This window comes from Ictalurus punctatus, chromosome 2 (genome assembly GCF_001660625.3).
Source record: "Ictalurus punctatus breed USDA103 chromosome 2, Coco_2.0, whole genome shotgun sequence".
Taxonomy (NCBI): domain Eukaryota; kingdom Metazoa; phylum Chordata; class Actinopteri; order Siluriformes; family Ictaluridae; genus Ictalurus; species Ictalurus punctatus.
Window position 1 is genome coordinate 33,061,057 of NC_030417.2, and position 21,090 is coordinate 33,082,146.

At 42.1% G+C, this 21,090-nt stretch overlaps 1 protein-coding gene across 1 annotated transcript in view; it reads left to right on the top strand.

Moving 5' to 3' along the window:
• Positions 1–2,989: 2,989 nt before the first annotated feature.
• gys1 (glycogen synthase 1 (muscle)) overlaps positions 2,990–21,090 on the top strand; it is a 23,879-nt gene continuing 5,778 nt past the window's right edge. Inside the window, exons 1-9 of the mRNA XM_017453342.3 lie at positions 2,990–3,136; positions 8,569–8,687; positions 13,979–14,160; positions 16,457–16,648; positions 16,739–16,924; positions 17,107–17,251; positions 19,951–20,068; positions 20,173–20,293; positions 20,437–20,543. Coding sequence (XP_017308831.1) covers positions 8,570–8,687; positions 13,979–14,160; positions 16,457–16,648; positions 16,739–16,924; positions 17,107–17,251; positions 19,951–20,068; positions 20,173–20,293; positions 20,437–20,543 — 1,169 coding nt within the window. The 5' untranslated portion in view covers positions 2,990–3,136; position 8,569. The remainder of the gene's footprint in view (positions 3,137–8,568; positions 8,688–13,978; positions 14,161–16,456; positions 16,649–16,738; positions 16,925–17,106; positions 17,252–19,950; positions 20,069–20,172; positions 20,294–20,436; positions 20,544–21,090) is intronic.

The window sequence follows — 21,090 nt, forward strand, 5'->3', positions numbered from 1 at the left end:
ATTGGCACCCCGTCCAGGGTGTACCCCACATTGTGTCCCATGCTCCCTGGGATAGGCTCCAGGTTCTCCATGACCCTGAAGAATAAACGGTATTGAAAATGGATGGATGGGTGGATGAATTAATTTGGTAACAAATTTGTTTGTTCAGCATTAGTACCAGTCTAAATACAAACTTTACACAACTTTAACACTGCTAATGTAAATATTAACAAAATATGACTTCATTAATATAAAATATGAATGTAGATTCATTGTTAATTAATTAATTCATAATGTATTATTAACTGATCAATTGTTGATGAATGAATTAATTAATAAATAATGAATTTTCTTACTTCAAGAATTTTGGTCTATTTGGTATTTTCCAATTTAAGGAATGCAGGCTATATCTAAGCAGGCATATTTTGTATTTTATACAAATAAATTGATTCATTCATATTCAGTAACTGCTTTATTCTGGTCAGGGTCAAGGTGGATCTGGAGCCAGTCCGAGTAACACTGGGCGTGAGGTGAGAATACACCCAGGATGGGTTGCTAGTCCACTGCTGGGCATCATGCACATCTGGACCTAGGGATAATTCAGCTAGCCAGATCAGGTACTGGTACGCTTTTTGGGAGGTGGGAGGAAACTGGAGAACCCGGAAGAAACCACGTGGACACGAGGAGAACAGGTGAAAATCCAAACCGACAAAACACCAAGCTCAGGATCTATGAGGTGTCGATGCTAAGTGCTGCAACACCGTGCCACCACAGATAAATATCAATTTGCATGTAAAACATGTATCTAAACCCATAACCACTTCTGGGACGGATTTAAATGAATGAATAATATGCATGAATAATGGTCTTTGAATAGTGTGGAATTGCACTGTTTTTCACGTTCTTACTGATTCACACTATCACACTAAATGTAGCAGTTATATATACACTGATATTGACTTGTTTCTTATATTCTTGCATGTTTTTGGATCATCATCTTCATCGTCATCATCATCAAACACTTTTCGTTTTCCCCCGACAAAAATTCAATTCAATTTTATTTGTATAGCGCTTTTAACAACGGACATTGTCTCAAAGCAGCTTTACAGAAATATATAAACACAGGATACAGATTTTAAGTATGTGAATTTATCCCTGTTGTGCAAGCCGGTGGTGACGGTGGCGAGGAAAACTCCCTAAGATGATATAAGGAAGAAACCTTGAGAGGAACCAGACTTAGAAGGGAACCCGTCCTCATCTGGGTAACAATGGATAGTGTGAAAGTAAAAGTTCATTATAGTTTTCACATGAAGTCTGTTTGTTGAACTAGTCCACTGTTCACTAAAGGAAACGACACACTAACCTTTACATGACGCAACATTCTACCCAAAAAATATTTCATCAGAAATATTTTCAGACAGCAGGTACCAACATGATCATATTTTCTTGAATGGACTAGTTAAGTTCCTGCTTCAGGTTTATCTGTGGTCCATAGAAATGTTTCAAATAATTCCCCAGAGCATAACCATGTTCCTGAATGTCATTCAGTATGTTTATGGACAACAATAATCCGATATGAACCCGATTAAGACGATACTCTGATTAAGAAACTACCATGTAAACAGCAATTATTGATGACCTTAATCCGATTAAAGTCATACTCGAAGTTCATACAAATGGAATTAAGACGTGTGGAGTATTCCTGTTTTAGTCGCATTATCGATGTGTATTACAGACATGTACACACCTTAATCACACTATTAACGTCGTGTGGGAGTTTTCACCGCATTTTGAGACAGGACACGATCACACACGGCAGTGCTCAACCGTTCGACGTCAAACAGGAGAGCGAGGCTGCGTCCCAAACCGCGTACTTACCTACTATATAGTAGGAGAAATACATGTATCTCAGCTACTAAATAGTAGGTAAGTACGCGGTTTGGGACGCAGCCCACGGCTTCAAGCAGTCGTCTATTTGCACGTACAGCATGGCAAATAATTAACTGCACTTGAAGCGTTCGTAAAATTAAAAATGAAACGCCCAAAACTGTATACGGTACCATAACGAAGACGAACTATATGTCGATACGTGAAATTCTGGAGGGACGTCGGACGGCTTGGCGTGGGGACGTAATGACGTGTAAAACAGGAACATGAAAGGAATATTCTAAAAGTGACTCATGTAAACACCTTAATCATAATATTGTCTTATTCAGAATAAGTTCAATAATTAGATAATTGTTGTCCATGTAAACGTACTGAATGTTGGGCTTAGTATATTAATCAAGCATTTTGTAAAGTGTCTTGAAAGGCTTTCTGCACGTCAGCGCTTTGTTCCCCACTGTAACACACCAGTACAGGCATTGTGTAAATAGTAAAATAAGAAAAATGCTTTGACACCAATCTGAATGCTCTCTCTCTCTCTTTCTCGGTTATGGAGGAAATAATCATTAAAACCAGAGTCACGTTCCTCGCTAGCTGCCAAAACTAAGCTGACATGACACTTAACCAATTAGATGAACGCAAAGCAAAGGCTCAGCCAATCATATTTCACACACTGTGTACGTGACCGGACGGATGGCTGGGAGGAGCGTTCAGCGCTCTGATTGGTGTAGAAAGCGAAGGGGCGGGGTTACGAGTGAATTATTATCAGGGTATTATGTTATGTGGGCGTGTCAGAATCGGAAAGCGCATGTTAACTGCCTTATTGCTCGATACTGTCTATAGTGTTTTGTTTTGTTTTTTAACAAAGAGGTTTGATATAAACCAGATGGCATGGTCGAGTGAGTCGTTCTCAGTGTTGCCAGATTCACAGGCTGCTATTTCTATTTTAAAATGCACTGAGTGACAGCACATGTCAGTCATGAACGTTGAAAGAAATGTAAATAGTTTAGATAGTGAAATACGTGTAGTTTTGGTCTTGAGCGTGTGTGTGTGTGTGTGTAATAAAACGGTTAATGAAGGTGAATAAAAGTGTAGCCTAGACGAGACACACCAGTTCACACTGTGGCTCCGCCCCCATGCGTGGCGACTCCCTCCTCGTACGTGCCCCCTCCCCTTGACATAGCCCCGCCTCTCAAGTGGTCCAGTCGGTGATTGATTGGCGCAGATGCGTGCGCTGTGTTAGTGCGCGAGGACAGGACGCCGTCGTTGCAGGGTAAGCAGCTGACCTTGTGTTGTGTTTGTTTATCTCGTTATCTGTTTAGCGCATAATAACGCTCGTGCAGGGAAACAAGAGTAATATGCATGTCGTTCGGTATGAACCGGAGGTCTGTTGATGTGGTGAGCGCGTGCTGCGTGTCAAAGCCACCTTTCTCTCTCTCTCTTGCTGAGAAGAGACAGGATTTAACTTATTAATCTTTATTTATTTATCTGCACGCGCACTTATGCTAACTTGTGCTTATTATTATTATTATTATTATTATTATTATTATGGACTTCCCCCGAATCTTCAAACGCTGTTCCCTTCTCGTATATCAGAAGCGAACCTGCTACCAGCGACTTAATCAATATCCAGCTAAATCGAGCTTGCGTCACGTTCAATGTCAAAGTCAAGCTTTAGATTTTTTTTTTTTTACTGCGCTGTTATCTGTTGCTTCGACCTACAGAAGTTGCCACGCCCCCCCACCGGACACTCAAGCCCGAATATATATTCTTCCTGTCATGTCATAGCCATGCAGAACAAAACGAAGCCTACGAGAAGAATAAAATGCATTCGTAATCGAACTTAAGCGCGCGAGCTGTGAGTACATTAGGCAGAGATACAATGCAACTGCGCTCGCGCTGGTGTTGTTGCGGTCGCAGTGACGTCACGGCGCTGGAGAGGTCCGCGTGGCGCGGAGGCACGTACACCACACTGACAGTCTCCTGTGCGTAAGATCATTATGTGCGCTCCTTAAAAGGACAAAAATAGACCCCTTACTTGTATTAAACCTCCATTTACGAAGTGAGTCCTCACACCCAAGCTGCCATTCATAAAGTCCAGCCAGTGAGTTTAAGGGTGACGTTACATCTGGAATTTTTATTATTATTATTATTATTATTATTATTATTATTATTATTATTATTGCCTATATGCTTTTACTGTGAAAACAACAATCCATGTTCTAGGTTGTGAGTCTCCTAAAAAGCACAGTAATGTTAATATTATCTCAGCTGTGATGCTCCTGCCACCATTTAACAGTGAGTTTGTGCTGTGATGTGTTGCTTGGTCTGTATTTTTGGTTAACACTGGCTTAGTGGTTAGCATGTTTGCCTGACCTCCAGGGTTGGGGGGTTCGATTCCCGCCTCTTCCCTACGTGTGCGGAGTTTGCATGTTCTCCCCCCATGTTCTCAGGGGTTTCCTCCAGGTACTTGGGTTTCCTTCCGCCAGTCCAAAGACATGCATTGCGATCGCGATTTCCAAATTGTCTGTAGTATGTGAATGGGCCCTGCGATGGGTTGGCACCCCGTCCCCTGCCAAGTGCCCCGAGTTCCCTGGGATAGGCTCCCCCGTGACCCTGTGTAGGATAGGTGGTACAGAAAATGGATGGATGGATGGATGGATGAGTATGGGTGGAGTTCAGGGTTGAGTATGGCACACCCTAGTGTGAAACATGGCAGCCCCACTAAGACGTCTATGGAAAATTCATTTCATCTGTACGCTTGTCCAACATCGAGTATTTCATGGCCTCTCTAACCACAACGTAAGGAAAAGCCCGGATGCAGAATATTAGCAGTTTTTGGTATAAAATGACTACTGTTAATTACTAGTATTCTTTCATTAACGCACAAGAGATTCATAAATGCATATCTTATCTTAATAAGGCTTATCTTATCTTTGGGTGGGGTAGTAGAGCGGGTCGTCTGTTAATCGCAGGGTTGGCGGCTCGATCCTCGGCCCACGTGACTCCACGTGCTGAAGTGTCCTTGGGCAAGACGCTGAACTCCAAGTTGCTCCAAATGGCAGGCTAGCGCCTTGCTTGGCAGCCATGTGTGTGAATGGGTGAATGAGAACCAGTGTAAAGCGCTTTGTAGAAAGGCGCTGTATAAGTGCAGACCGTTTAATAACATGCCATACTGATATCAGGCCATAATTCATGTGTTTTTAGCATTACACACTTAATCATCGTTAGATCCTCTTCTCCATCTGTATGTCTGTCAGCATGAAAACTTCTCAAGTTCTCTATCTGACCTTCTAACCCTTATCGTGAACAGCTGACAAGCTGCCAGAAGACCTCCAGAGCATGTAACCTTTCACGATGAAGGTTTGTGCTGCTGGTTCGTGGGTCATTCGATGAGCAGGGCACGTTTTCACTTCTGAAACAATTTCACATAGCTATTCTCACCAGGCTTCGGCAGGCTTCTGGAAAAGTTCACCTTGATGTGATCGATAGTCAGTTGCACAATCTTGTGCTGTAAACATTCTGTGTCTGGTAAACAGCTCTTATGTTGAATGTACTTTCCTGTATACAGTGGGATTATGAATGAGACGTGTATTTGAATCGTCCCCTGGGTAGAGAGAACTTCCCGTGAGTCATGTTACTCATCTTCTTCTTCTTCTTCTTCTTGTGCACTTTTAATTAAACAACTCTCATTCGTTTTATTGTTAACATAATGATGGGTGTGATGCGATTGATTTGGTTAGTGTGGGCGTTCTGGTTGGATCAGATCAGACCTCTGTTCACACCAATAGCACATATTAGTCACTTCTCAACATTCTTCTGAGGCATCAGGGCAGAAAATCAGATCTGAGCACATAAAATCGAGTAACAATGCTTGTAATGTGAATGTAGAGTAAAGAAAAAAGAGCGGGGGTGTGTGTGTGTGTGAATGGAGGTGTGTCCTGCAAGGGAAGAAGGAAGGTAAGATGAGTCTTCAGGGTTTCATCATAGCATTTCTCACTTTCTCTGTCACCTTGCATTGCTCAAACCTTTTCATAGTAGCTGTCTGGAACATTGATGAATGATATTATTGGGAATGAGTGTGTGTGTGAAGTCCTAATGTAACCTGTAAGACTTTGTCTTCTGATTTGAGATGAGCATTGCCTCGGCTTGCTTTCAACTTCCACTTCCTTCTATGCATTTCTCAATCTGCCTTGGTCACATGTCTTTACAGGATGTTAGTAGCGGATCCTTTAAGTTGTTTGTCCAGCACATCCCACAGACGCTCGTTCGGATTGAGATCTGGGGAATCTGGAGGCCGAGTCAACACCTTGAATTCTTTGTCATTTTCCTCAAAGCATTCCTGAACTGTTTTTGCAGTGTGGCAGGTGAAATAAGCCACTGTCATTAAGGAATACCGTTGCCATGAAGGGGTATACTTGGTCTGCGATAATGTTTAGGTAGGTGGTACGTGTCAAAGTCACATCCACATGAACGTCAGGACCCAAGGTTTCCCAGCAAAAGAAAACATGATTCCTCAGACCAGGCCACCTTCTTCCACTGCTCCATGGTCCTGTTCTGATGTTCACGTGCCTGTTGTAGGCACTTTCGGTGGTGGACAGGTGTTAGCATGGGCGCTCTGAATGGTTCTGACACCTTTCTGTCATAGCTAGCATTAACTTTTTCAGCAATTTGTCCTACAATAGCTTTTCTGTGGGAGCGGACCAGACAGTCTAGCCTTTGCTCCCCACGAGCCTCGGGCGCCCATGACCCTGTTTCCGGTCCACCTGTTGTCAGTCCTTGGACCGCTTTTGGTAGGTACTAACCACTGCAGACCGGGAACACCCCACAAGACCCGCTGTTTTGGAGATGCTCTGACCCGGTCGTCTAACCATCACAATTTGGCCTTTGTCAAAGTCACTCCGATCCTTACGCTCGCCCATTTTTCCTGCTTCAAACACATCAACCTTGAGAACTGACTGTTCACATGCTGCCTTATATATCCCACTCCTTGACAGGTGCGATTTTAACAAGATAATCGATGTTCTTCACATCACCGGTCAGTGGTTTTACTGTTATGACTGATCGGTGTAAGTTTTCTGTTGTTGTTTTGATGAATGATCCAGGAATAAGCACTCTTGGGGAGGCCCTACGCTGATAGAGCATCAGCTAAAACTCTAGCAAGAGATTGCATGTGAAACGGTAAGCACTAATGTTGCCCACAGTGCACTTTGCCATGCGATTAATAATACAACAAGGAGCGCTCGTTTTGGTTCAGCCGGGGAGGGGCTGTGATCATATTAGCTTTACTAGTTTGTAAAGGTCCGGATAAGGAACTGGCGTGACCGAATGGAGATAAGTTGCCTTTTAATGTTTTATTTTGCACCGGCACTTCGTTACCACTTTTGACTAGTGTCACAGACTCTGGAGTTTTGCTTTAGAAGTTCTGATGGTTCATATTTGTTGAACTATGGCAATTTTTTTCATTCATTTATACATCAGCTCTACTGAAGCGGTTTTTAAAGTAGTCATTTTGTTCGGCTGAAATACTTTGCTGGGTCTGCATCCAGACTACGGTCCAGCTGTGTAATGGTTAGCACTCTGGACTCAACGGTAGTGGCGCTACAGTCGGGGGTTCAAGCCGCAGCACTGCCAAGCAGTTTGGCCCCTTAACCCTATATGCTCCAGGGGTACTGTGTCATGACTGACCCCCAGCTTCCTAATAAGTTGGGATATGACAAAATAAAGGCTGCTTCTTCACAGATACCCTAATTTCATTTCAGATTTAAGCCTGCATTGTAGATAGTAGCACTGCAGCTAACGATTATTTTCATAATTGATTAGTTGGCCGATTAATTATTCGATTATTCCATTAATCGGATAGGGGCAAACTTTCAGTACCGTATTTTTCATTTATTTAAAATAAAATCCACAAACTGTGTGTTACAAATATAAACCTCAGACTAAAACTTTACACAGCTGTATATATCCAATTATATAAGACTGAAAAGAACCCAATACACACAGACACATCACAGAATGTATATTACACATTTTAGGACTTTAGTTTAGCGCACGGAGGCTTAGTGGTTAGCACGTTCGCCTCACACCTCCAGGGTCGGGGGTTCGATTCCCACCGTGGCCCTGTGTGTGCGGAGTTTGCATGTTCTCCCCGTGCTGCGGGGGTTTCCTCTCCCAGTCCAAAGACTGCATGGTAGGCTGATTGGCATGTGTGTGTATGATAGTGTATGAATGGGCGTGTGAGTGTGTATGTGATTGTGCCCTGCGATGGACTGGCACCCTGTGTACCCCGCCTTGTGCTCCATGCCTAACGCCAGGTGCGAACTGGGCCTCTGGCTAATGGTGCACACTTTCTGCCTGACTTTCTGTTTAGTTCTCTGTGGGATGCATTTGACATGTGAACTTGACATCCCAGAGAAATAATCCCCGGTAAACGGCTAAAAAGGACTTTTTCAATTTGCTATGCTGTCCTTCCCATGCTGATTGCATTAGGTTCTGTAGCTTATTTGTATGCGCACAACACACACAAGCCACATTTCCTCGGCCTGGGCCCCACTCACCACTTCAGACGACTCTGTGTAGCAGAATAATCTGAACAAGTCCTTCTTGTTCAACCCTACTGTATTTTTCCCAGAACTTTTGTGTGTTGTAGTCCTGTGAGCATGTCGTCGTAACCATGCGATTTATTTTCCTGTATTCACGCAGCATGCCGCTGTCACGCAGTATCTCAGTGACCTCCCTATCGGGTCTGGAGGAGTGGGACGAGGAATTCGATTTGGAGGATGCAGTTCTGTTTGAAATCGCATGGGAGGTGGCTAATAAAGGTATGCTACTTTACAGCTACAGAATAGAAGGCGTGTGTTTTTTCAGGCTGTGCTCTGGGACACGCACTTAAACTCCCCATGAAATCAAAAATCGAACACAATTCGCATTTCAAAGATATGTGCATTCAAAAATCAACAGTCTGTCTCGACCACTAATACGGATCAACAATTCCGATGACATCACTCTGCATCTCATCAGATTTTCTGTCCAGTCGAATTCTCTCTAGAATCTGAAGTCCTGCCCCCAACGTTATAGAAATCTCCTTGCCAAAGTGGCTATTTGAAAAGGGGGAGGAGCCACACGATACATCCCGCCCTGACTTCCTGTGTCGGGGGAAATTATGTCAACGCATCGAATAGCGCTATGCGTTTCAAGGTGCTTCACAAGGACTTGAATGAATGAATATAAAACCTAAATAATATTCACAACAGTATTTAAATGTGTAGTGTCTAAGGTGAGCCAACTTTTTATCAAATACAATGACGATATATTTCCATTTTAAAAAAGCTGTTTTTATTAGGGATGCACCGAATGTTCAGTAACCGAAATTATCCGGCCGAAAATAAGTGAAAAGGCCGAATAAAGTTGACCGAACAATGACGTGATTGATGACGCGCCAAAATAGCCTAGCAACCAGAGTGAGACGCGCGAAAGTCACAACCTCCACTTCCGGCAGCGCGCGCATGCACGAGCTACGCGCACGAGCTACGTGCTCTTCGGATGTTTACTGTGGACAGTAAACGTACGTGGACGTGCGTTTGTTTTGTTTCTGTTCCGGAGTATTCTGTCACGTCGCGAGACGTAAGGGAGTAGAGTACGGAAGCAGGTAAAGGCGTATTTATTTAAGGGCAGGCAGATAAATCCAAATCGTAATCCAAAAAACTTAGTCAAGACAGGCAAAGGGTTATCGGGCGACCGGCAAACAGGCATAAACGGGGCAAAGCAGGAATCAGAGTCGCGATCACAGAAAACAGGGTCACAACACAAAACGAGAAACATGAACTAGTACTATGGACTGGGAGCGGAAACACCAGCGGGGACTAAATGAACTAATCTATAGTTTAAACTAACGAAATCTATCAAGGAACATAACATTAACAACGTATCTAACTATACTATATCTACTCTAATACTCCGCGAGGTGTACAGGGATGCGAGCGGTATGTATCCCCAATATAATCAGACGTATAGAACCATTTTTTGCACTCTTGTCAGTGCACTTTTTAGTTGTAGGCTACAAAGTGTTCCATTCTTTCAGCAGTCAGTTATAGACTAATATCGGCTATTAAGGGGGTCAAAGATGACCACGTCAAAATATTTTTATTTTACTCATTTATTTATTTAAAGTTATATTGTGCCTTGTTGGTAGCCTATGCCTGCTGGAATGGAAAAAAAAATGTTCAGTGTTAAATAAATATTTTGAAATTGTAGTTTTTGTAATTGATTTTTTTCTTAGAAAAGCAAGACAAAATAGTAAAAAGCACATTTCGACTATTTAATTTATGCAATGGTGAAAAAAATAAATGGCAAAATAAACGCGAAAAAACGGGTTCGGTGTTCGGCCAAGTTTTTCTTTATATTCGGTTTCGGCTTCGGCCAAGAATTTTCATTTCGGTGCATCCCTAGTTCTTATTATTTTCTTTAAGTAGCGCGGATTGATTCCTCTTCAGATTTATGATTTGACATCTTAACAGCTGCAGAGATCTTGTGATACTCATCTGCTTTTTTAAATTTAAACTCTGAGCTAATCTTATCAGGACTGTTCCAGCATTCCAGCAGACCCTAAATAAAAGAAGCTATTGGGACTCGGGAGATATACATAGTCACTAGCAGTGACTAACTTTACATGTACTTCGATAGACCTTGATGTAAGTTTTTATCGCTTTCCTTTCCGCTTAGAAACCCTACAGCTGTACATGCAGCACCTTCAGTACGAATAGCAGTGTAGTAGACTCTAGTAGACACATTCCAGGACAGTACGTCTTTTTATTTGTGTCGCACAACTGTCACCAAGTACAACGGACAGGACACATCCCCTTTCATGTGTACTGGATGCAAGCTGTAAGACTGTTACACCGCTCAACTGCAGTGTTACATCAGACAGGTGTCAGATATCCGTTCTTATACCACAGCCAGAGCTTAATCTGATCCGGATCCTGTTCCCGCACCTCTGAAATATAGCACACCTGCGTTCCGGCACCTTTTTACGTGGATCCGGCACCTCTGCAGCTGGATGTAAAGTCTCCCGCAGCAATATTATCCACACAAATAGGTTTTAGTTTTTAATTCACAACAACAACAAAAACAGCAATGGAAGTGCTCAGAATATTGCTAATAGCCAAACAGTAACCTCTTTTACATAACGTAATCATTTCAAGTTCAACGTTCACCTGAATTCGTTGTCACGAAGCGAAGCCTAGAGTCACCTAGCATGCATTGTAGAGTATGTCACGGTGAAAACAAAGCAGTTATCATTACCAGCATTTCTTTCTTAAGAACACAAAGAAAATATTAAAAAAGGCAAGAGTCCAAGAGAGCGAGCAGCAGCAGGTCATCGATGAAGCAGTTTGGCGACCGTTCCCACGACTAGCAGTGAAGACGCTATAGCCTGATTGTGGAAGGTTTTTAGAAGCGCTTACGAGGCAAAACGTCAACCTGCTCATGGATTTGTAAGTGAGACAGTTCTGACTGTCCGGGATTAAATAGAGTTATCAGCCCACGTACGTTCATTCAGGCTTTTAGGGAGTACAGGGACTCGAATAGACAGAACGTTCCAGTAGGACCGAGGCAGTTGTTGGCTACGGTAAATACCTTACCGATCTCGAGTGGAGCACGAGCAGGGTTTCTCCAAAAATGAATCTCATTTGTAGCTCGCAGCGTGCATCCCTTCTCATCCCCACCATCTAACATGAGACTAGGATAGTTTTGGTGTCGCTAGAGAAAAGGAGGTACAACTAAGCGATCGTTATATGGGTTTAGCTGCTACAGTGCCATGCAAAGTATGCTAGCTGTCCTTATGCTCTGCTTATATCATGTTCATGTAACTTGGAACTCATATAGACGTTTACACACCTTGTCTTCCTGCTCAGTATGGAAGGACGTTAGCGTTTCAACCCCGTTACTGGTAAAAATCGCCATCCCCCCGCCCCATAATAACAGACTATCAGTACGTTTACATGGACAACAATAATCCAATATTAACCGGATTAAGACGATACTCTGATTAAGAAACTAGCATGTAAACAGCAATTTTTAACTACCTTAATCCGATTAAAGTCATACTCGGAGTAAACACAAAGGGAATTAAGACGTGTGGAGTACTCCTGTTTTAGTCGCATTATCGACGTGCATTACAGACACGTACACACCTTAATCACACTATTAACATCGTGTGTGTTTTCACCGCATTGTGTGACAGGACACGTACACACATACGTACACACTAAACTGTTTGACGGCAAACAAGAGAGCGAGGCTGCGTCCCAAACCGCATACTTACCTGCTATATAGTAGGTGAAATGCATGTATCTCAGCTACTATACAGTAGGTAAGTACGCGGTTTGGGACGCAGCCCACGGCTTCAAGCAGTCGTCTATTTGCACGTACAGCATGATAAATAATTAACTGCACTTGAAACGTTCATAAAATTAAAAATAAAAACACCCAAAACTGTATACGGTTCCATAACGAAGACGGACTGTATGTCGATACGTGAAATTCTGGAGGGACGTCGGACGGCGTGGCGCGGTGACGTAATGACGTGTGCCGTTAATCGATCTATGTTCCATAACATGTAACACGGCAACATGAAAATAGTATTCTAAAAGCGACTCATGTAAACACCTTAATCATAATACTGACCTTAATTCAGAATAAGGTCAATAATTAGATTACTGCTGTCCATGTAAACATAGTTACTGTGAGCTAGCGTTTAGCTGCCTGTCAGCCAATAAGATACGAGTATTTCCACATATTTTCCTGTAAACCCTGTCCGATTGGTCTCGCCTCCGTTCACTGAAGATACAAAATTACACCCCTGCCGTCTTGTTTTACGGACGTTCCTTTACGTTGTGCCCCGAATTCAACATTCAACGCCCCGAACGCCCAGGCCAGGTTACGCCCCTGGATTTTGGAATTAATCCGAACAGGATCAAGGTCACCACAGTGTCAAACGTTATTCCGCAATAACGTCCTCGTCGTTTGTCATACAGAAATGTTACGCGTTCATATTCAGAAGCACATTTCCTGCGATCTACAGTTTTTCCGTCCACTCGTTCGTCCGTCTGTCCGAGATTTCCGTTAGCGTGATAACTCAAGACCGAGCGAATGTTGAATGTTTGTAGGATTTATGTGGATGAACTGCTTACATTTTTAGAATCGACCCAAACAAGGTCAGGGTCACAGCAGGGTCAAATGTCTGTAGGCGTTTTTCTTCAATAGCTCAATTTGTTTGAGGTATATTTTAAGGGTAGAGTGCCCTCCACTAATATTGGCACCCTTGGTAAATATGTGAAAAATTCTTTATTGTTTAACCTTGTGATCTTTTGTTTAAAAAAGAAATTCACAAAAATACTCTCATGGATATCAAACAATTGCAAACAAAGCACAGGTTTATCAAAAAAAAAAACACTTTGTTAAATATAGGTGTGCAACAATTATTGGCACCCCTATGAATTCATATTAGGAATAATATATTTGAAACAAACACAGCACAGGGTTATTGAGGGAACAACAGTTTATAGCTGTTATAATGGAAGCGATAACAGGAACAAATTTGTATGATGTGTAAAAATATTCATTAATAAATGAAAAAATAATCATCTGTGGCAGATTTCTGTGGTATACGAGGGTGGTGAATTTTTTTTTTTTTTTATCACCACGCCCAAAGTGGGTTTTTTTTTTTTTTCTTTTATGTAATATTACGAATAATACAATATTTGTAAAGACTCATGAACAGGTTTTTTTTTTGTTTGTTTGTTTGTTTTGTTTTGGGTTTTTTTAAACATAATTACACATTTCTTAATTTCTAGTTGACTTAAAGAATCTCCAGTACAGAATGTCACTGGTGAAGTGATATAAACACTTGAATTTCTCACTGAAATGGAATACTTGGATGTGAAGTCAGGTCTGAGGCTAATACAAGTGCGATAAAACTGAATAACAAACATGACATGATATTGAACATGACCACAGCTGAGACTCGGGGACTCTTGTCTTCCTTCATCAGTCAGTGCTGAGAGGCTGTGTGCCACTTACTGTGAAAAGTGTGTGTATGTGTGTCCTTTGGCAGTTGGAGGCATCTACACAGTGATCCAGACGAAGGCGCGCTTGACCTGTGAGGAATGGGGGGAAAACTACTTCTTAGTTGGGCCATATATGGAGTCCAATGTCAGGACCCAGGTTGAATTGATTGAGCCCCCAAACCCAACACTGAGGAGAACCATCGACAAGATGAACAGTAGTGGCTGCAAGGTACACACACACTTTCTATATCTATTTTTCATTTTATATTCATACAAGGGTCACATCTCTGTCTATTTCTATACACACACACACACACACACACACACACACACACACAATACATAATTACTCTTTCCCCAACCTCATTCTGAAATTTTAAACCCTCATTCTGAGAAACGCATGTGTGTGTGTCCATGTCCACCTCCCTGGTATGCACATGTAAAGGTTACAAGCTATATCAATATCTCACACCATGACTACAGTCTATTTCAGACCTTTGGCTAAGTGTGTGTGTGTGTGTGTGTGTGTGTGTGTGTTGTTTTGTGTTCATTGAAGCTGATCCAGGCAGAAGTGTAAACGAGTTTCAATCCTGAAAAAGGCTTTTTATTTTTTTTTCCCCTCTCAGGTTAAAAGACCGTACAGCACCCTTCACTAATATCGGCACCCTTGGCAAACACCCTTGGCCTGTGAAAAATTGTCTTTAATGTTTAACCGTTTGATATTTTGTTAAAAATAACAATTGCAAACAAAACACAGGTTTATCAAAAAAAAAAAAAAAAAACTTCGTTAAATGTAGGTGTGCAAAAATATACGTGAAGTATATTTCCATTGATATTTAACTTTTTTTTAGTGCACCTGGGTGACTAGGAACAGGAAATTGTTTAACCATGACTTCTTGTTTCACAGGGGTATAAATATTAGGGAACACACAGGCCAAATACCCTTAGTCATTCATAACAATGCGTAAGACTGTGATGTGATGTGCGGCAAAAGTTTGTTGAGCTTTACAAAATGGGAAGTGGCTATAAGAAAATAGCACAAGCATTGAAAATGCCCATTTCCACCATCAGGGCAATAATTAAGAAGTTCCAGTCAACTGGAGATGTTATGAATCAGCCTGGAATTGGACGTGTGTCTGTATTGTCTCAGCGCACTGTGAAGAGGATGGTTCGAGTGGCCAAAAAATCTCCCAGGATCACAGCTGGAGAATTTCAGAAATTAGTTGGGTCTTGGGGTCTGAAAGTCTCCAAAACTACAATCTGAAGTCACCTACATCACCACAAGCTGTTTGGAAGGGTTTCAAGAAAAAAGCCTCTACTCTCATCCAATAACAAACTCGAGCGTCTTCAGTTTGCGAGACACTACTGGAACTTCAAATGGGGTCGGGTTCTGTGGTCAGATGAAACCAAAATAGAGCTTTTTGGTAATAAACACCAGAGGTGGGTTTGGTGCACACAGAGAGGTAGCCATATGGACAAGTACCTCATGCCCACGGTTAAATATGGTGGGGGCTCTTTAATGTTTTGGGCTGTTTTTCTGCCAGGGGACCTGGACATTTTGTTAGGATACATGGCATCATGGACTCTATTAAATATCAACAGATATTAAATGAAAACCTGACTGTCTCTGCCAGAAAGCTTAAAATGGGCCGTGGTTGGATCTTCCAGCAGGACAATGATCCAAAACATACATCAAAATCAACACAAAAATGATTTACTGACCACAAAATCAAGGTCCTGCCATGACCATCCCAGTCCCCTGACCTGAACCCCATAGAACACCTGTGGGGTGAACTGAAGAGGAGAGTCCACCAGTGTGAACCTCGACATTTGAAGGATCTGGAGAGATTCTGTATGGAGGAACGGTCTCAGATCCCTTGTCCTGTATTCTCCAAACTCATCAGGCATTATAGGAGAAGACTCAGAGCTGTTATCTTGCCAAAGGGAGGTAGCACAAATTACTGACTAAAAGAGTTCCAATATTTGCACACCTATATTTAACTAAGATTTTTTTGTGATAAACCTGTGTTTTGTTTGCAATTATTTGATATCCATGAGAACAGAGTATTTTTGTGAATTTTTTTTAATCAAAAGGTTCAACAATAAAGACAATTTATCATAGCCTTCGTTGCTTATATTTACCAAGGGTGCCAATATTAGTGGAGGACACTGTAGATGGAAATGCCACTTTTAAATTATAGACTCCAGGTCTTAAATTAATAACTTCTGTAAGAACTAATGATATAATGACACTGGTCTGGTGACTCTCAGTTCCCCGAAATACAGGGACTTGTGTACAAAGGTGACTCCAATATGGCAGCCGAATCCAGAAGTAAATGCGTTTGAATGAAAGGGTTAACACGCAGAATATCAGTCTTAATTAATTTATCCAAAATGTTTGTGTTTGTGTATCCACCCTGTACATGTGTGTATATACTGTCTAAACTTTTATCTGGAAAATGTAGTATGTGAGGGATTACTGTGTTGTATAGTTTTAGATAAAATCACTACGTGCGTGTGTGTAGGTATATTTTGGCCGTTGGCTGATTGAAGGCTCTCCGTATGTGATCCTTCTGGATGTTGGTTTCACCGCCTGGTCTCTGGACCGCTGGAAGAGTGAATTATGGGAAAACTGTGCCATCGGCGTGCCCTGGTTCGACCGCGAGGCCAACGATGCTGTCCTGTTCGGTTTCCTCACCGCCTGGCTGCTCGGAGAGGTGTGTGAATGTGTGTGGTGTTGTTTATTATGCGAGTTTGTCCATCATTGGTTCATGTCTGTATTCTGTCTGTGTGTGTGTGTGTTTCAGTACGCTGCGCAATGTGAAGATCCTCCACACATCCTGGCGCACTTTCACGAGTGGCTGGCTGGACTGGGGCTGGTATTATGCCGACAGAGGCACTTGCCTGTAGCGACCATTTTCACCACACACGCCACGCTGCTCGGCCGATACCTTTGTGCAGGGAACGTCGATTTCTACAACAACCTAGCAGAGGTACGTGTGTGTGTGTGTGTGTGTGTGTGTGTGTGTGTGTGTGTGAGGATAATTTTAAGAAATAATAATAAACAGTGAACATATCTGAACCTCCCTCTCTCTCTCTCTCTCTCTCTCTCTCTCTCTCTCTCTCTCTCTCTCTCTCTCTCTCTCTCACTCTTTCTTCCTCTGTCTGTGTGTAGTTTAATTTAGATAAGGAGGCAGGTGATAGACAGATTTATCACCGCTACTGTTTAGAGCGGGCTGCAGTGCGCTGTGCTCACGTCTTCACCACTGTGTCTAAGATCACAGCCATCGAAGCTGAACACTTGCTCAAAAGGAAACCAGGTGAACCCCCTCCGTCCCGCCTCCCATGTCTCCGTCCCGCCTCCCATGTCTCCGTCCCGCCTCCCATGTCTCCGTCCCGCCTCCCATGTCTCCGTCCCGCCTCCCATGTCTCTGTCCCGCCTCCCATGTCTCCGTCCCGCCTCCCATGTCTCCGTCCCGCCTCCCATGTCTCCGTCCCGCCTCCCAAGTCTCCGTCCCGCCTCCCATGTACAGTGTGTGTCTAATGAGCTTATGGAATTTACAGAATGTTAAAGAGATGCGCCAGAATTTTTAAACCTAATCTCTGTGTGTGTGTGTGTGTGTGTGTGTGTGTGTGTGTGTGTGTGTGTGGGGTTACTACGGACGAGAATTTCATACTGTGAAAACCCGCTTATGGTTTTGAGGCACGTGTTGAAACAAACGCGTAACTATATAACACAAATTCACAAATTGGCTGGAAGGTGTGCATTCAAACCGTGTAATGCACAGGTTACATTACACCTTTCTAAATTAATGCGCTGGTTATAAACAACTGTAACCATGGTAACATCCAGATAGAGTTGCATACAGTAGTTAAACTCTCAGCTTCATTATTAGTAGAGACGCGGCACAGACGCAGGTAATTCACACACGTACACATCTCTCTCTCTCTCTCTCAAAACTATTTATTATAATTCATTCAAATAAATATAAGCTTTATCTCTGTATGATTTAGAGCGGGCAGAATTCTAGATTTAATGACCCGTATATATGAAAACGAATTGTTATTTTTATCCTTTCACTCAAATTTGGCACTGCAAACATCAACGAAGGCTGTCTAGGGAACATTGGAAGCAAGGGAGGATGGGATACTAGTCTATTGCAGGGCAGTACACGCACAGACACACACATTGACACCTAAGGGCATGTCGGTGCAGACAGTTCACCTACTGGCAGGTTTTTGGGAAGCGGGAGGAAACCGGAAAACCCGGAAGAAACCCACATGGACCCAGAGAGAACATTTCGGAAGGCAGTTTCTGCCACGGAGTGAGAAAAAAAAACCCCAAATGTGATTGTGACTTTTTAATCTCAGAATTCTGACTTTTTTTTTCTCTCAGAATTGCGAGTTCAAATCTCGCAATTCTGACTTTATTTGTCGCAGTCACGAGTTTACAGCTCACAATTCCGACTTTTTTCCCTCGCAGTTCAGACCTTGCCGACGTGTCGTTCTCGTCCGGCCTATTTATAGAGAACGAACGATGCTTCGTCGGTGCATCCTTTGCAACTCACAAAATGTCATGTGGATTTTAAGGCGGGGGGAAAAAAAGTCCGAATTGTGAGATGTAAACTCGTAATTGCGAGAAATAAAGTCAGAATGGTACGATATGAAGTCTCAGTTGTGAGAAATAAAGTCGGAATTGCGAGATATAAAGTCACAATGACCTTTTATTTATTTATTTATTTACTTACTTACTTACTTACTTACTTATTTACTTACTTGCTCCCTGGCGCAAACGGGTTTCCATAGAACATGCAAAACTCCATACAGACATCTGAAATCAGGAGCCAGGGCTCCTGAAGCTGTGAGGCTACTTGCTGCACCACTGAACTTCATTTACAGATACATGCTACTGACTGAAGATTTTATGAAAGTGCTAGAAAATATGTTTGATTTTTTTTTTTCCCCCCTCAGTACAGGAAAACATTTCTTGTCTGTGGTAATCACACATCACCACACTACAGATGTGGTAGCGATTATTAGGAGTGCTGCACAACATTACTGCTGAAGATCTGCCATGTGTGTTCAGGTTCAGCACTGTAGGGGTGTAACGAATGTGTGTGTGTGTGTGTGTGTGTGTGTTTCTGAATCTGCTTAGTGCTCCAAATATTCTTATCTGTCTTCTGATTTAAAACCGAAGAGGGTACGGCCTGTTTTTGTTTTTTTTATATTAAATATTTTATATTTTAAATATTACATAAGTCGCAGGTGCATCTCAAAAAATGTGAATATCGTGGAAAAGTTCGTTTTTTCCCGTAATTTAATTCAAAATGTGTAACTTTCATATAATCTTGATTCATTACACATGAAGTGAAATATTTCAAGCCTTTTTGTTGTTGTTGTTGTTGTTGTTGTTGTTTTAATCTCGATGATTACGGCTTACAGATCACGGAAATCAAACACCCAGTATCTTGAAATATTCGAATAAAGACATTTCTGTATTATAAATTCTTTATTCTAATGTTTCGAGATGCAGGATGTTTGATTTCATTGAGCTGTAAACCGTAATCTCGTAATCCCTAATTTCTCCATCTGGGGATTAATAAAGTATCTTATAATCATCAAGATTAAAACAGAACAAAACAAAAAAAAAGGCTCGGGATATTTCACTTTGTGTAATGAATCTAGAATATATGAAAGTTCCACATTTGAATTAAATTATGGGAGAAAAAAATGAAACTTTCCACAGTTATTATTATTTTTTGAGATGCACCTGTACATATGCGGGGGGAAACCCCTAGGTGTAGAATTGCATTTTTATAAATAAACTCTACATGCATCGTGCAACATGATCTTTCTTTGACCCGTAGCATAAGGCCTTCGTGTTTACGCCAGCTGTTTATGGGTGTTCTTTTTATCATTTATACAGGTCCCAGGTATAAGAAACTGTTTGTTTGTTTGTTTGTTTGTTTTTTTCTTTCAAAATGAGACTGTATGTTCTGACTTTTCCTCACTCTCTTAGACATTGTGACTCCTAACGGTCTGAATGTGAAAAAGTTCTCAGCCATGCACGAGTTTCAGAATCTACACGCTCAGAGCAAAGCTCGCATTCAGGAGTTCATCAGAGGCCACTTTTATGGGTTAGCGCATCAAACACACACACACACACACACACACACACACACACACACACACACAGAGAGAGATGCATGTCCAATATCGAAATTGTCTTGTTTCCGTGCAGACATTTAGATTTCAACCTGGATAAAACCGTGTTTCTCTTCATTGCTGGACGCTACGAGTTCTCAAATAAAGGAGCGGACCTTTTCCTCGAAGCGTTGGCCAGACTCAACTATTTACTGAGGGTTTGTGAATGAAATATCTTTTCTATAAAGCTGATTCTGTACTACACTGAATGGAACGAATGAAAAAATGAATCATGCAACACATCTGAAAGCTATTCTGCTCTTGTGTGTGTGTGTGTGTGTGTGTGTCTGTGTGTCCTCAGGTGAACCACAGTCAGGTTACGGTGATAGCGTTCTTCATCATGCCTGCTCGCACCAACAACTTCAACGTGGAGACTCTGAAGGGTCAAGCCGTACGGAAACAGCTCTGGTAACCATGATGCATTGTGAGGACTACTAATCTGCAGACCTGTAACCACCTAATGAGTACTTACCTATACTCACTTCATTAGCACAATGCTGGCTAAAATGATCTTTTCCCCCCTCTTTTGGTCGCTCCCGTTCGGGGTCGCCTCAGCGGATCACCCATCCGCATATTTTGGTTCTGGGGCAAGTGTTACGCCTGATGCCTTTCCTGTTCCTGACACAACCCTTGATAGTACACTGGCTCGTACAACCCTCCAGTGGCTGGGGTCGTTTCCCTGACGTGGAATCGAACCCGAGGCGCGGCGTTGAGAGAGCCGCATGCTAGCCACTAACATGGTTAAATGCTGATAATCAGGATTGTTTAACTAACTAACTAACTAAAATCATATTTCTTTTCATTGCCCTTTAGTCAGAGAAAACAGTGCACATTGTAAACCTAAATTCTTTCAAGTGTATAAATTTCGATCCAAATAAGACACTTTAATTAGTCACTTTAATTATTAACGGATGACTCATTAGGATTAATAGGGCTGTACTGTTTTTGATTAAAT